Here is a 14,418-nt window from a genome sequence, read left to right on the forward strand (position 1 = left end):
TTTGGCTGGCCACTCCCACAGGGACACACCCGGGGTTTGCCCTGAGTGCTCACAGACGAGAGGCAGGTACTGTCCTTATTTCATGGATGCAGAAACAGAGGTACAGAGAGGTCAAGGGCTTGCCCAAGGTCTCAGAGCTGGGATTTGAAGGCAGACAGCCTGGCTCCTAACCAGATGCTAACATGCACCTCTCTAAAGGCCAGGATGGATATCAGGACTGGCCTTGGAAAGGCTGCCTTTTGCCCTTTGTCCTCTGTCGTGGCAGCGGCCACTGCCAACCTGTGTCCCCCCCTTGCTCCACAAACAGGGGGGCAGGTGGAGGCGGGGCTCCCCCTCTGTCAGCACCAGTCAGTTCAAGGCCAGCCTGCAGGTCCTTGTGTCGGAGGACAGGGAACGGGCGGACTCATGGCCCCTGCCCCAGGGCCGCCTGGACAGCGCTGCCCAGACACTGCCATGTCAACACCTCTCCCCACCGGGTGTGACCCTGGGCAAGTGCACAGCCTCCCTGAGCCTCAGTGTCCTCGAAGGGCTGTGTGGGGTCACATGGGGGTGTGTTGAGCACACCACTGGGTTGATGGCCATGAGCGCAGGGCTCACGGGCATCAGGGCCTGGCCCTCGGCGTCAGAGAGGGGCTGGTTGTGCAAGTATCCCGCGATCAACTCTGGCCCTGCTGCTTGCATGGCCCTGCACGAGTCCCTTTTCCGGGCCTCAGTGGCTCCATCTGTAAAATGGGACCATCAGCCCTGCCTCCCTCCCGGGGCTGTGACGAGGACCCCCTGAGCTGGTGAAGGAGGAGTGCTTGGTTAACTAAAGCGGGGTGTGACTGCCGGCGGGGAGGGTCACCGTTCTTTACAGTGGTTTCCAGTGCCCAGCAGACAGAAGTGGCCTCTTATTGGAGCGGCTTCCCCTCCAGGAGTGCCCCGGTTTGGTTAGAGGCCAATCAGCAGCCCCTGCCCCCGTCCTTTTGTTCAGTGAGCCCTGCTCAGAGCTGGGTCTGTGTTGGGTGCTGGGGACTCAGAACGGAGGCAGACCTGGCTGGGGCCCTGGGCGCAGGGAGAGAGGTGTGGAAGCGGCAGGGCGAGTGTGGGCCCAGGGTGGTGTGAAGGGTGTGGAGCAGAGGGCGGGCCGCCCGTGACCTCTGTTGGGGCTGCTCACAGAAGGGCTCTGGCCAGCCTCCTGGACGCTTAGTCATCGGTGGCCTGTCGCCCCCAGCTCCCTCCCTGCTAACTGGAGCTCCTTGGGGACGGGGCCGGGGTCTCATTTGCCTCGGTGCAGCCTCAACTCAGATAGTGTTTGTTGAATGAATCAGCGAGGGAGCTTTGAGGGTTCCCTGGGCAGGAGCAATTCCAGGGGAGCCGAGGAGGCCCCAGGACACGGATAAAGTCTGAGCTTGGGCTGGGAGGGTTGGGGGTATCACAGCCTCCCCAGGAGCTGTCTGGACGTGGCCTGGGGCCAGGCCTGCAGGCGGTGCAGACAGGGATCTTGCTTCCTGAGCTTTAGCCTCCGGTGGCCTCCCACACACTTCCCGACACCTGGGTCCTGAGCACACTGGAACAGTGGGGTAGTGGGGAGGGAGTCCAGGTGGGCACTGACCCGCCTGCTGCCCAGCACGGCCTCTGCCTTCGGGGCCACTGGTCAGCAGGCTCCGCCCCCCACCGCAGGTATAAGGTCTGAGAGGAGCCAGCGGGGAGCTGTTGAGGCCACCCTGGTGGTGGCACCGGACCTCTCTCAGGCACGCTGACCGCAGGGCCTTCCCCACCAGCCACGCTGTCCATGGAGTTTGCTGCTGGAGCCATCGGAGGTAACAGTGGGGACAGAGGGGTCTCGGTGGGGGGGGACCGCTGCTCCTGGGGCCAGCAGGAGGGGCTGGAGGGGGTGTTCTGCCCGGGCAGCAGTGGGGTTTGAAGCCCCCCGGAAGTGGCCGGCACCTGGTGTGGGCCACAGGTGCTGGGAGGAGAGAGCAGTTTTCCCGGAGGCTTGGGGCAGGCGACACAGGGCCCAGGAGGAGCTTTGGCGGGGCTGGCGGGGGGGTGGGGGGAGGAAGTCTGCACTGGCCTGGGGGGCTCAGCCTGGGAGGCTGAGGGGCTGCTGGGTGGGAGCAGAGGGTGGTCTCTGCCTGGCCAGGGGGAGCCTGGGAGCTGTAAGCATGGAGCGGGATGGCGGAGTCATGGGGAGGGAGGGGAGGCTCCAGGAGAGGGTGGACAGTCAGGACAGGCGGGGCCTGGGTCCCGCCACTCTGACGGCAAGGGTGGGCGCGGAAAGGGAGGGTCCCAGCCGAGCCTGGCACCCCCCTCCGCTGGCTGTGTGCACACGCAGAGCCAATCCCAGCCTTGTTGACCCTCCAGACTGTTTTCACTTTTGCGGAAAGGGCTATTGTGAAAGCCCGATCCAGAGATAGCTGGCCCATCGGGAACGGGCTCCTACCAGCATCGATCACACACACACAGGCTATTTTGGGTGAGGCATCCTTGGCCTTGCTCCTCTTGTGAAACAGCAGCAGCTGCCGGTCAATACTTCTGGGAATGGTGTGGGGTGTTCTCTTCAGAAGGGGAGGGCAGTGCCGAGCCAGGAAAGACCAGGGCCCTGGCCTCATCAGTGGGTTTCCTGAGGTCCCGCTGTGGGCCAGGCCTGAGGCCAGCTGCTTCCCTGGACATTAGCCCCCTAAGGAGGAGGCTCAGAGAAGGGCCTTGACTTGCCCAAGATCACATGGCAGGAAGGGCTCCCGAGTCCTGCATCTTTTCTCCAGAGCCCAGGGGAGGCCTAGGTGGCAAGGGCTCCTGCTCTGTGCCTGGCTCAGGGTCATGGGGATCAGACCTGGGCCTTTTCCTTGAGGAACTCTAGTTCTGGAGTCAGAGACGGCAGGCGGTGGGACAGCAGCAAAGCCATGTGACAGGGGCTGTGACTAACGTGTTTCCGGCACAGAGGCAGCCCAGAGTATAGGGGTCGGGGGGGCTCCTGAGAGGAGGTGATGCTATGGCAGGGCTTTGATGGATGAGTAGGAGTTTGGTGAGGTATGTGTAAGGGTCCAGGAGGGGTAATTCTACCCAAGTCAGTCAGTCAGTCTTTTGCTTCACTCTCTTTGTTCCTTCACTCATTCATTCATTCACTTTATTCTTTCATTCATGCATATTTAGCGAGTCCTGGGATACACAGTAAATAGGGCACAGCCCCCACATACCGTATTGTCCTCAGATGGCCCTCACCCCACCCCCCACCCCCCAGGGATGAAATCCCAGGGACCTGCCCGCTCGCTCTCTGTCTTTCTCATGGCAGTGCTGGGACCATTGGACGTTGAGACCCTGGTGTCAGGAGAGGAGAAGGAGATAGGCAGGTGGCACCTGGCCCTCTTTGCAGGAGGCGGAGGGCCCTGGTCCAGGAAGCCTTGAGTCCTGCTCTGTCCCAAGCAAACTTGTGCTTCCAGGCCGTCCCTCACAGAGGCCTGGGGTCACCCGGGCTTCCCCAGCCCCCAGCCTCTGCTTGGGCTGTGTCCCCCCGCCATCACCCCCAGAGCTGTGAGGTGAAGCTGCCTCCTGGCTTGCAGACAAACCCTTCACAGACTGAGGCTTGAGGGCGAGCTCGGCCTGGCTTGGAGGCAGGGCCCAGCCAATTTTGGACCAAGTCTCCCAAAACACGACGCCAGAGGGGAGGCCAAGGAGTGTCCTTGGCTTTCAGAACAAGGCTCCAGTGGGCCAAGACTCGGGAAGGAGAAACCACTAGCAGCCTGGCAGACATCACTTTACCTCTCTGAGCCTCAGTTTCCTCATCTGTAAAATGGGGGTCACTCTCCCTCACTGATGAGACCCGGTGTGGAAGAGAAGAGCCAGGTGTGGCCTTTCTCAGCAGGAGCACCATCAGGGTTCACCCTCCCCCTCTCCCTGGGACGGCTCAGGCTCCTGCTTTTCTCACCGGTTCCTCTGGTATCCTTCCAGGCGTCTGCGGTGTTGCTGTGGGCTACCCCCTGGACACGGTGAAGGTGCGGTCACCACCAGGCCCCTGCCACCCACCCCAAGGCCCCTGCCTGGGCTTAAGCCCCCCATTCATGGCCAGACGACCTTTCTAGCCTGCTATTCAGAGCCAGTCGCCCCACGGTCCTCGGGACTGTAGTGCCCCTTTCTCCCCCCGGGCCTCAAATTTCTCATCTTAAATGAGGCTCACTGTCCCTGCTCTGCCCACAGTCAGCAAGGCTGCGACAATCAGGTGTTGGCTCTTTCCCTCCCCCAGGGCCTGCCGACCTTGCCCCTGGCCTGGAGCCACCCCTTCCTGAAGCCCACTTCTCCCACAGGTCAGGATCCAGACAGAGCCCAAGTACACGGGCATCTGGCACTGCATCCGGGACACGTATCGCCGAGAGCGGGTAGGCCTGGGGAGAGGGTCACGGCAGCGGGATGTTGGGGCCTCGGACCCCAGGGCTGCCACTCACCAACCAGCCTGGCAATACTGAGCTCCTCTCTGAGCCTCAGCTCTCTCACCTTCCAAGTGGGAAAAGTTGTACCAACCTCCTGGAGTCCTCTGAGAACAAGAGCCGGGGTGTCTGGCACACAGGAGGTGCTCAGAATGAGGTCCTGCCTCCAGAAGAGGGTCTAGAGGGGACATCCGGGGACTTGGAAGGTCTGGGGAGGAACCTGTTTGCATTTCTGTCCCCTCCAGCCTGGGCACCCCTTGAAAGAATGCCGGGTGGAGTCATCAGGGGCCCCAGGGTCCAGCTCGGAGCCCCGTCCAGAGGAGGGTCTCAGGGACACTTACCAAAGTGAACTTGGGAATCAGTGCCGACCAGGGGTGAGCAAAAGAGAAACAGCAACGACCAAGCTGCTAGTTCGACATCACCGTCATCAAACAGCTGCCCTAGGTCAGGCCTGGACCCGGGCCCTTCAATCCCTCAGCACCACCTCACGAGTCGGGGGTTACATCCCCATTTTACAGCCGAGGAAACTGAGGCCCGAGGCAGTCTACGTGACATGCCTGAGGGAGGACGGGGCAGGGGCTCAGGACCCCCGCGGGCAGCCACTCCTCCCAGCTGGGCCTCTGGCCTGACTCGAGCCCTCGGGCGCCCTCCACCTGCCGCCAGGTGTGGGGCTTCTACAGGGGCCTCTCGCTGCCCGTGTGCACCGTGTCCCTGGTCTCGTCCGTGTCTTTCGGCACCTATCGCCACTGCCTCGCACACATCTGCCGGTTCCGGTATGGCAGCGCCGACGCCAAGCCCGCCAAGACGGACATCACGCTCTCGGGATTCGCCTCTGGCCTTGTCCGCGTGAGTAGGGCGGGGTGACGGGGTCCCGGGACCGCAGGGTTGGGGAGAGGCTGGATGGAGCCTGGGGGACTGTGGCTGAGGACACAGCTGACTCGGTAACTGAGGGCAGGCTAGGGAGCCTCTCTGAGCTTCTGTCGTGGTGAGGTCACGCGTGTGAAGCCCCCAGCATGGGGTCTGACAGGTATGAGCGACCACGACATGCAACCAATGTTATTAGTAAAATTATCCTGTTATCTATTAACGTTATCAATGCTTACATTAAGTGTTACATTATTCTTACACTAAATACTTACATTAATTAAATAATACATTAATATGTCATTAACAGATTAATGATGAGATTAAGCGCTTTCATGAACTGGAGTCACGTTTACCTGACACCTACTGTGTGTCAGGCCGCTCTGCCAGCAGAGAGTGTGTAGCTAAAGGAAGCACTGGCTCTGGCTGGGTGGGCACAGCCGGCTTTGAACCCTGCTCCACCATGGCCCGTGGGCCAGCCCGGAGCTTCCTGGGGCTCAGGCTCCCTGGCGGCCACCACGGGCCGCAGAGGTGGAGGGAGGCCAGGGGCAGGGAGTGTGGGTAGCGGGCAGCGTTGCCTCCTCATCCCTGTCGGCCCCACCCCCGCTCCAGGTGTTCCTGACCTCGCCCACCGAGGTGGCCAAGGTCCGCCTGCAGACGCAGACGCAGACGCAGATGCAGCAGCGGCGCCCCTCGGCCTCGGGGCCCTCGGCTGCGCCCCCCACGTGCCCCGCAGCCCCTGTGGGTCGGGCGCCAGGGCCCAAGTACCGCGGGCCGCTGCACTGCCTGGCCTCGGTGGCCCGGGAGGAGGGGCTGCGCGGCCTCTACAAGGGCAGCTCGGCCCTGCTCTTCCGGGACGGTCACTCCTTTGCCACCTACTTCCTCTCGTACGCCGTGCTCTGTGAGCAGCTGACTCCCGCTGGCCGCAGCCGGCCAGGTGAGCAGGGGGCCGGGGCCTGGGGCGGTGCTGGTGGTGAGGCTCAGCCTGGCGCGAGTTGACGTGGGCGGAGGAGGCGGGCTGTCACACGCCTGCCAGGTGGGAAGCTCGTTGCCCTCAACACGAGAGTCAGGACAGGCCTGCTCTGGGTGGCCCTGTACAGGTCACGTCGGTGGCGAGAGCCCAGGGCTCCCTCATGGCCAGGCCCTGCCCTGGGTGCCCACCAGCTCTCCTCAGGGGCCCCAGTGCAGCTTCCAACCAACGTGCTCGTGGGGCCCTCCCCGCAGATGTCTTGGGTGTGCTGGTGGCCGGTGGCTGTGCAGGGGTGCTGGCCTGGGCCGTGGCCACCCCCATGGACGTGATCAAGTCGCGCCTGCAGGCGGATGGGCAGGGCCAGCGCCGCTACCGGGGCCTCCTGCACTGCGTGGTGACCAGCGTCCGGGAGGAGGGGCCGAGGGTGCTCTTCAAGGGGCTGTCGCTCAGCTGCTGTCGCGCCTTCCCCGTCAACATGGTGGTCTTTGTCACCTACGAGGCCGTGCTGAGGCTCATGCGGGGCCTGCTCTCATAGCTGGCGCCCATCCCCAGGGGCCAACCCGCCAGCAGATGCCAGAGGCCGCAGGGGCTGGAGGAGGCGGAGGGGAGTGTCGGGGTCTGGGCCCCAGGGGGCCATCCCCTCGACTGACCACGAGGAGGTCAAGGGGCCCAGGGTTGGCCTGAGGGTCACAGGAGCCAGGGAGAAGCGGGCCTCTGGGATGAGGATGCGGTCGCCTGGAGCCGTCTGTGCACTTGGTCAGTGGCTCATGCCGGCTCCCCTCCCACCTCTCCCCGTTGCCCCACGTCTTCAGAGCGCCCCTGCGTCCCCTCGGCTCCCCGTCCTTCTCTCCCCGGCCAGCTCTCCCTGCTGGGCAGTGTGCTCTTCATTCCTGGTCCTCAGACGCAGCCAACTGGCCTCCCCACCAGACAGAAGCCGGGCGCAGCCATCTGGCACCCGGCGCGCTCGGTCCCCACACCAGGAGGCTCAGGGAGGTGTCGCCCGGTCCTGCTCACCCACCCTCGCTCCGCCTGCGGACCCGAGGCTCAGCGGCGAGCTGCTGCCAATAAAACGTTTCTCGGGCAGTTCAGTGGTGTTGCTCCGTGGTCTGTGGGGCTGGTGACTGGGTCCCCATCTCCAGCTTGTCCTCAGAGGCCAAGCCATCCAAACCTGTGTGACCAGGGCTCCTACCGCACCGATGGCATGCGGAGGCCCCGCCAGCTCTCCGGCCGGCCCCGCTCCCTCGGCCTTCGGGGCCGGGGGCCACGCCTGGGCGCTGAGCCTGCCCCAGGGGGCCGTTCAGCCTTCAGCATGACGCCTGCTCTCCTCACCACCCCCACCCCAGACCCACCCCCTTTCTGAGTGAAACTGATCTCCAGCCAGTTCCAGACGCCAGGATGTGAGCTGCCTTTCCACGGGGCCTGGAGGAGGGAGGCTCCTTGTATCCTCAACACCGCTGGGTCCGTACATAGGTTATCACAATGGCTCAGAGAGGACCAGGCCTACCCAAGGCCACCCAGCAGGGAGAATGGGGGTCTCACGCCTGCACTTCTGAGGCCCCAGCCCTCTCTCTGGCACCACGTGGCTTCCAGTGACGGTCCAACACGAACCTTCCGGGTGCCCACCACAGCAGCCCTCTGGTAAAGCCAGACAGCACCTGCGTCGACTCAGCACTCACTCCGACACTAGCCTTGACCGTGACTTTGGACTGAAGTCCAGTGTTCACTGGTCCACCTCCAGTGTTCTGGCTGAACAGAACTCTTTCCTGTTCCCAGAACATGTGGGTGGACCCTCTCCTTCGGCCTCTCCTGTCGCACGGACCCAAGCATTTGCTTACACGCTGCGCTCCCTGCCAGGGACGCCTTTCCCTCCTCTCGGCCTGGCTAACCCCAGGCGTCACCTCCCCCAGGAAGCTCGGCTGCTTGTAGGTGCCTCCTGCTCTGCTCTGTGGGGCCTGGTTCGTCGTCTGGTCACTTACCCACCTCCTGCCCCCCTCCCCGCCCCCGCCGCCCCGAGACGATAAGCCACGCACAGGCTGCACATGCCTGATGTCAGGGCCTGGCACGCAGCAGGTGCTCAGGGAGTGTGGAATGCATGAGTGAGTGAACGAAGTCCCGCAGCGGATTCCTGCAAGTTCATCGGGCTTGCGGTTCAAGATGCTGAGAAGCTTTGGCCAGTGCTGGGAGAAGGGCGTCTCCTAACGAAAGGTTTCAATATTCGTCAAACCCTGTGTCCACTTTTGGCAAGAAGACCACTAGTGTGTCCTCTTGCTTCGGCCCTGGAAGGGGAGTCACGCCTTCCTCATGGGGGTGGTGGGGGACCGTCGGTCACGGAGCACCGGCTCTGCTGTGCTGGGGAAGTGGCTCTGCAGGAAGGCCCGGGCCTCGCTCCGGCCTCGCTCTGGCTGCAGCCTCTGGGAAGCAGGGCCCTTTGGAGGGCAGACGTGAAGGGACGGGGAAGAGAAGGGCTGGGCCCAGAGTCAGCAGGCCAGAGCCGGGCTCTCCTACTGAACGGGGCCACCCTAACCAAGTCCAGGCTGCACCTGAAGTTTCAAATGGGAGATAAACGGTGGTCACCCAAGGGCTCCCAGAGCCTGTGCTGACTGGGGATCATGGGGCCTCCGAGCCGCATCTGCCACGGTCTGCGCAGGGCCTGGCCCAGCTCTCCACTGCCGTCAGCGGGCTCCTCAGTGCCCCTCAGATGCAGCTCCACTGGGCTCCCCCAGACCGGGGACAGAAGCGGAGCAAGGTCTGAGGGGTGGACATTAACAGTCATGGGGGCTGGGGACCGACCTCCCGCCTCAGCCCCCAAACACCTCCGGGCCGCACACCTGCCCATCCTAATCCAGGGCATCTCTCGGGGATCTTTAAGAATCTACTGGTTTGCGGGCTTCCCTGGTGGCGCAGTGGCTGAGAGTCCGCCTGCCAATGCAGGGGACACGGGTTCGTGCCCCTGTCCGGGAAGATCCTATGTGCCGCGGAGCGGCTGGGCCCGTGAGCCATGGCTGCTGAACCTGCGAGTCCGGAGCCTGTGCTCCGCAACGGGAGAGGCCACAACAGTGAGAGGCCCGCGTACTGAAAAAAAAAAAAGAATCTACTGGTTTGCAGTAAAATGTGGCGGGTGGGAGGGTCTGTGGCCCTTACCAGCAGTGACCTTGGGCAAGTCAGCTGAGCTCTGGCCCAGGGCCCGGCTGACCCAAACATGAGGTGTCAGCGCTCTTGTTTTACGGGGAACTGGTGGGGGGGTCCCGCCCAAAGTCACTGGCCCGTGTGGGGCCTCAGCCCCGCCCTTCTGTGGCCCCAGGACGACGCCCACTCCTTCTGGAGGCTCCGGCTGGGTGAAGGGACGGCTCTGCCACCCCGGGGACTTTGCTGTGGTCCCTCCTGTGACGTGGACACGATGGAGCAGAGAGAGGTTGTCTCAGCTGCCCAGGCCACACAACCTCGCCATCCTCTGGGCTCACCTCCACGGGCCACATCCGGTCCAGCGGGAGCTGAAGCCCGGAGAGGAGATGGGATGAGCTTGTGCCGCACACGGCACCTGGACACCCAGGTGGAAACCTCAGGGCCCCCACGTGTAAAACAGCCTGTGCGAGGAGACAGCACACGAGACGGGATGGGCACGTGTGGTCACAACTCACTGTGTGGCCTCGGACAAGTCACATTCCTCTCCTGAGCCTCAGTTTGCCCACGTGCAGTACAGGGTGGGCAGGCAGCCCATTCCGGCTGGGCCCCTGGCCTGGGCCCTGTCGCTACATGGCGCCGCTCTGACGGCCCCGTGCTGTCCGCGAAACAAGGACATCTGCTTGCATTCTCCAGCAGCTGCTGGGAACCTCCAGGGAGGATGGAAACCAGCACGGGGAGACCGCTGAGCGCCAGGAAGGGGCCGCTTTCAGCCGATTCCTGAAGCCTGCACCTCCACACCGTGGGGCTCCCGGGACCGCGCTTCCATCCCACACGCATCCCGGTATGACCCGTGCAGGAGCAAGGGCATCCGCGGAGGGTCAGGCGCGGCACGGCCCTGGGCTGGAGTGAGGCCTCTGCTCACCCCTCAAACCCCAGACGGAGCACAGTGACACAGGCGGGACCAAAGGAAGTTTATCTGTCACGAGTGAGACCAGAGCGGGGCACCCAGGAGTGGACCCTGCACCTCCAGCCAGGGCAGGCTCTTGGACCCAGGGCTTCCCTGAGACAGGCCATTGCTTTTCCGAAACTACACAGGGCGCTCGGTTAAACGGGACTCCCATGGACACACAGCCGAGGGCCTCGAGGGCTGCTGCATGCTGCTTAGCTTTGCCCACCCATCTGGGGCACAGGCAGGGCACTGCTCTGTGCAGACAGACTTCCACGCCAGTCAAGTGTCAAAACAAAAGCACCTGCAAAGGCAACAGACTCCCCTCAGCGTCTTGCACAATCAGAGTAAAGCAGCCATCAGTTCTCAGGATGGACTGTCTAGGATTACTTGGTGCAAACAAAATATTAGTATGCTCAGGGAAAACAGCATGATTTCTGGAGTACAGTACATGCATGGTCTGGACTTCAGTACGTAAACTGGGAAGTTTCACCCACAAAAGACTCAATTTAGTAAAAACTGGCCCACTCTGGCCAATATTCAGAAACGTTCAAGGAAGCTTTCAAGCTGAGAGATCTCTTGGTTAAATGTTTAGCAAAGCTCTTGGCCAGCACTTCTTTTTTATTTTGGGGGGCATGTGCTGAAATGCCTCTTGTGCCCATTAAGCTTCCCCACATCAACTTTTCGAAGCACTTCTTTTTGGTTTTATGGTAATAACATCTTGATGCCAGGTATGCATACAGACTACATATTCTTTGATAGAGCACGTTTAAGAGTGTGTTTGGATGCAGGATGCTTTCAAACAGGAGCTGTCCTGTGGACCAGAACAGGCTGGCCAGTGGACATCCAGCCCAAGGCTGCACATCCTTGGGGCTGCTCTGTGGGAGAGACTCCAGCTGGACTTGTCTGTGTGACCACTCAGTGTTACCCGGCACCCAATCACCCCACAGGGTTATGCTCACAGGAGACAGGGAATGACATTCAGCAGAAGGAACAGCACTGATACACACAGAGGGCTCATAGACACCAGGCCAGTAATTACCATGTGACACAGCCTAAGGGAAGTGGTGATTCGACTGGGCTGGGATTCTTGGTAAATTACATCTCTTAGTAAGTGTATAGAAAGTGAGCGTTACTCAAAGTCGTAGGACAGCTTCCGGGGAGTCATGAACTCTTTCACTATCTCGTCTGTGACCTCCTTGCGCCGGGCCTGGTGCTCAGCGATCAAGGGCTGCAGAACTTCTATGAGCTCCTTCTTGAGCTCGCCGGTGAGCATGGCCCCGCTGGTATAATCCTGCCCGGGAGGAGGAGACAGGCCATGTGAGAAACGGCTGCGCACGCCCTGGGTACCACCCTTGCCCGGGCACCACCCATGCAGAGCCTGGCACACGGGCGGCATAGAAAAATGAGAACCTTAAACCATGCCTTTCTTAAAATGACTCTGGGCCCTGGTGAGCAGCCGTGACTCAGGCTGGCACAGCGAGGGGAACAACGGGGCCCGCCACCCCACCTCGCCCACCCTCCTGAGGGGTCGGGGGACTCCAAGCCCTGAACCCGTGGCTGCCCCCTTCAGCCTTACTGGCTTCTCTAAAATCTCTGCCAAATCTTTTTTCATTTTCTGATTGTGATGGTAACATGTACTTACTGAACGAACTTAATGAGGTACCCAAACCACAAAGCAGCAGCAAAGTAAAGAAAAAAATCCCCTGCAAAGCCAGTGCCCAGAGGCTGAGGGCCACTGCTAATATCCTGGCATGTTGTCTTTTAGCTTTTTTCTGGTGCATTGTATTTAAACGTAGTGGATCTCACTGCACGTCCAACTTGGTGTCCTTTTATTACTGTCACTGGCGTATTCTCCTGTGTGATCGTAAACCTCACACCTGCGTAATAACCCCTCCTGACAATTCTCAGTTAAGGTTTCCTCTGTTGTACGGAGTCTCTTCTGAACTTTTTGCTACTATCATTTTTACCGTCTTTGCATAGAGAGCTCTTTCTCATTCAGGATTAGTTTCTTGGAAAAGATGCCAAGAACTGGAAAACCCGAAGCAGGGGCTAGGAACACTCTCTGGGCTCTCTGGCCCGCTGAGAGGCATGCTGGGAACACTCGACTCATCCGGGTGAGCCCCAAAGCGTCTGGATCACAATCTAGTGCAAATACGGCACAAACCCGCTAAATCGGTAGTGGAATTGTTTCAACATTGAAGGCGTCTTGATTCAACTTCTATTTCTCGATGACTAGTGGGATTAAACCTTTCTGTGGGGCTATTCGCTAGCGGTTTGTATTTTCTCTTTTGGGAACTATCTGTTCATGAGGTTTCTGGGCACGTGGTCAGAACACGACCGACCTACTCAACTCTAGTCTGGTCTCAGCTGAGCGCCTGCCCCTCAGGCACCAGGGACGCTGGCTGCCCCCAGCGTGGCTGCCAGGCCTTCCAGGTCCCGTGTGGGCACTGGGCCCCCACCTCACCTTCCTGATCTGCTCCAGCCTGTCGTCATCCTCCAGGAAGAAGGTCAGGTACATGAAGGACACGTCCACGTCGCAGTTGCCCCCAAACTTCCGGTGCTCCTCGATGGTGTCTCTGCCTCCGGAGAACGCGTGCTTGTTGACCTGCGCCAGTGAGAGGACACACGTGCTTGTCGGGCCGCCGCCCTGTGCGTGGAAGCCGGCCCAAGCAGTGCGGGGAGCCCTCGGACTGCTCCTTCCCACCGAGCCCGGGACAGGCCACCGTGGGGTTCACTGCAGAGACTGGGGGACCGGAGGGTGGATGAGCTGACCCCCCCACTCCCCAGAGACACAGAATAGAATCGGGAAAGCCAAAGCATCACCTGTGCTGAAATTTGGGGAAAATGTCCTAAAGTGTCCTCGGGTTCAGTAAGAGGACAGATATGAGCCATCTTCAGAGCAAAAGGGACGACCAGGGAAGGGCGTGCTCTGGGCGGCGGACAGGAGAGCACAGCAGTCCCCCGCCCCCCACCGTGGACGGGAGGACGCGAGGCACAGGACAGGGCTCCCGGGAGGGCAGAACCCGTGAGGAGCGCTGAGGTGGACAGGGCCCGCAGGCGGTGCCCCCGCTAAAGACAGGCACTTCGAGAAGCTGAAGAAAGAAAGACTCAGAAACTAACAAAATGGTTTGTAGGATTGAAGATAATCTTAGAGAAATCAGGGTCAAGAGGTAAGAGAAGAAAAGCCAAAAAGGGGAGACAAAGTTCCTTCAACGTTCTTTCAACGACTATTTGAGAAACCTATCACGTCCAAACGTCACCCTCATTTTCTTCCGGAAAAGGGTGCGTTGACAGTCTCAGTGGAGACGTTTGGTAAGCCTCCCAGCAGGGCTCCGGGGCAGATTCCTAACGGGATCATCCAGAATCGCAGACTAACATCAGGGGCAGAGGCTGGCGGCCACGAGTGAGGCCAGAGAAAGCTGGACTTTCTGGTGGGAGTGCCAGCGGCTCTGAGGGACAGCGGAAGCTCCCACCTCTCCCCGGGCGTGACGTCCCAGGGAGGCGGGAGGCACGTTTTGGCCCGCATGACAAAGGAGCGGTCCAACGATCCACGTTTGAACTGAAATCTTAAATTTGGGTGGCACTCTACAGTGTGCAACCACTTTTATGTGTGATCTCATGGAAGCCCTGCCCCTAGTCTGCAGTTCTGTACAGCTGCTCCCACTTGACAGTGACACCTGGACAGCCATGGTCACTCACCAATGGCAGGTAAGTGGCGGGGCCCAGACGACCCAGGGCTCCTGCCTCCAGGCCACCCGAGGGCCCAAGCCGTGCGGGACCCGGGTTATGGCCCTGCCCCACTGCTTCCCAGCTGTGTGAACGTAGGGAAGCTGCCGGACCCCTCTGAGCCCTACTTCCTTGCTTACAGAATGGACGCAGACCCCGGGGTGGCTGTCAGGACTCAGTGAGCTCGCACAGGTGAGCACATGGCAGGTGATCACGCAGCCAAGCTGCCGTGTCCCCAGCACTCTGCTGTTGTTATCCGTGGGAGGGGCCTGGAGCGGATGCCCCCTCTCCTGGCTGGCGTGGAGATTCTGCTTCTGGAGTTGAAGGTGGGCTTGGGGATTGGGAACAAGGGCCTGGCCTGACCCTGTCCTGCCCCACAGGGT

At 61.0% G+C, this 14,418-nt stretch overlaps 2 protein-coding genes across 4 annotated transcripts in view; one reads left to right on the plus strand and one right to left on the minus strand.

The window, feature by feature from the left end:
• The first annotated feature begins 1,653 nt into the window (after positions 1 to 1,653).
• Positions 1,654 to 10,743, plus strand: SLC25A47 (solute carrier family 25 member 47). 2 transcript variants are annotated; one of them, XM_082618984.1, is made up of 6 exons: positions 1,654 to 1,802; positions 3,931 to 3,974; positions 4,284 to 4,355; positions 5,067 to 5,249; positions 5,880 to 6,204; positions 6,368 to 10,743. In XM_082618984.1, exons 1-6 carry the CDS (start codon positions 1,775 to 1,777, stop codon positions 6,919 to 6,921), a joined length of 1,206 nt encoding a protein of 401 aa, XP_082475110.1. In that variant the 5' UTR covers positions 1,654 to 1,774; the 3' UTR covers positions 6,922 to 10,743. The 2 variants fall into 2 exon arrangements, with proteins under 2 accessions (XP_082475110.1, XP_082475111.1); XM_082618985.1 differs by having other exon boundaries at positions 6,492 to 6,873.
• Positions 10,744 to 10,885: 142 nt separating this feature from the next.
• Positions 10,886 to 14,418, minus strand: part of WARS1 (tryptophanyl-tRNA synthetase 1) — a 32,107-nt gene continuing 28,574 nt past the window's right edge. For both annotated transcript variants that reach the window (XM_082618982.1, XM_082618983.1), the window contains exons 10-11: positions 12,774 to 12,914; positions 10,886 to 11,600 (exon numbers count right to left, since the gene is read on the minus strand). In XM_082618982.1, coding sequence (XP_082475108.1) covers positions 11,439 to 11,600; positions 12,774 to 12,914 — 303 coding nt within the window. In that variant the 3' untranslated portion in view covers positions 10,886 to 11,438. The remainder of the gene's footprint in view (positions 11,601 to 12,773; positions 12,915 to 14,418) is intronic.

The sequence above is a fragment of the Mesoplodon mirus genome, assembly GCF_964341445.2.
Source record: "Mesoplodon mirus genome assembly, chromosome: 4".
NCBI lineage: Eukaryota > Metazoa > Chordata > Mammalia > Artiodactyla > Ziphiidae > Mesoplodon > Mesoplodon mirus.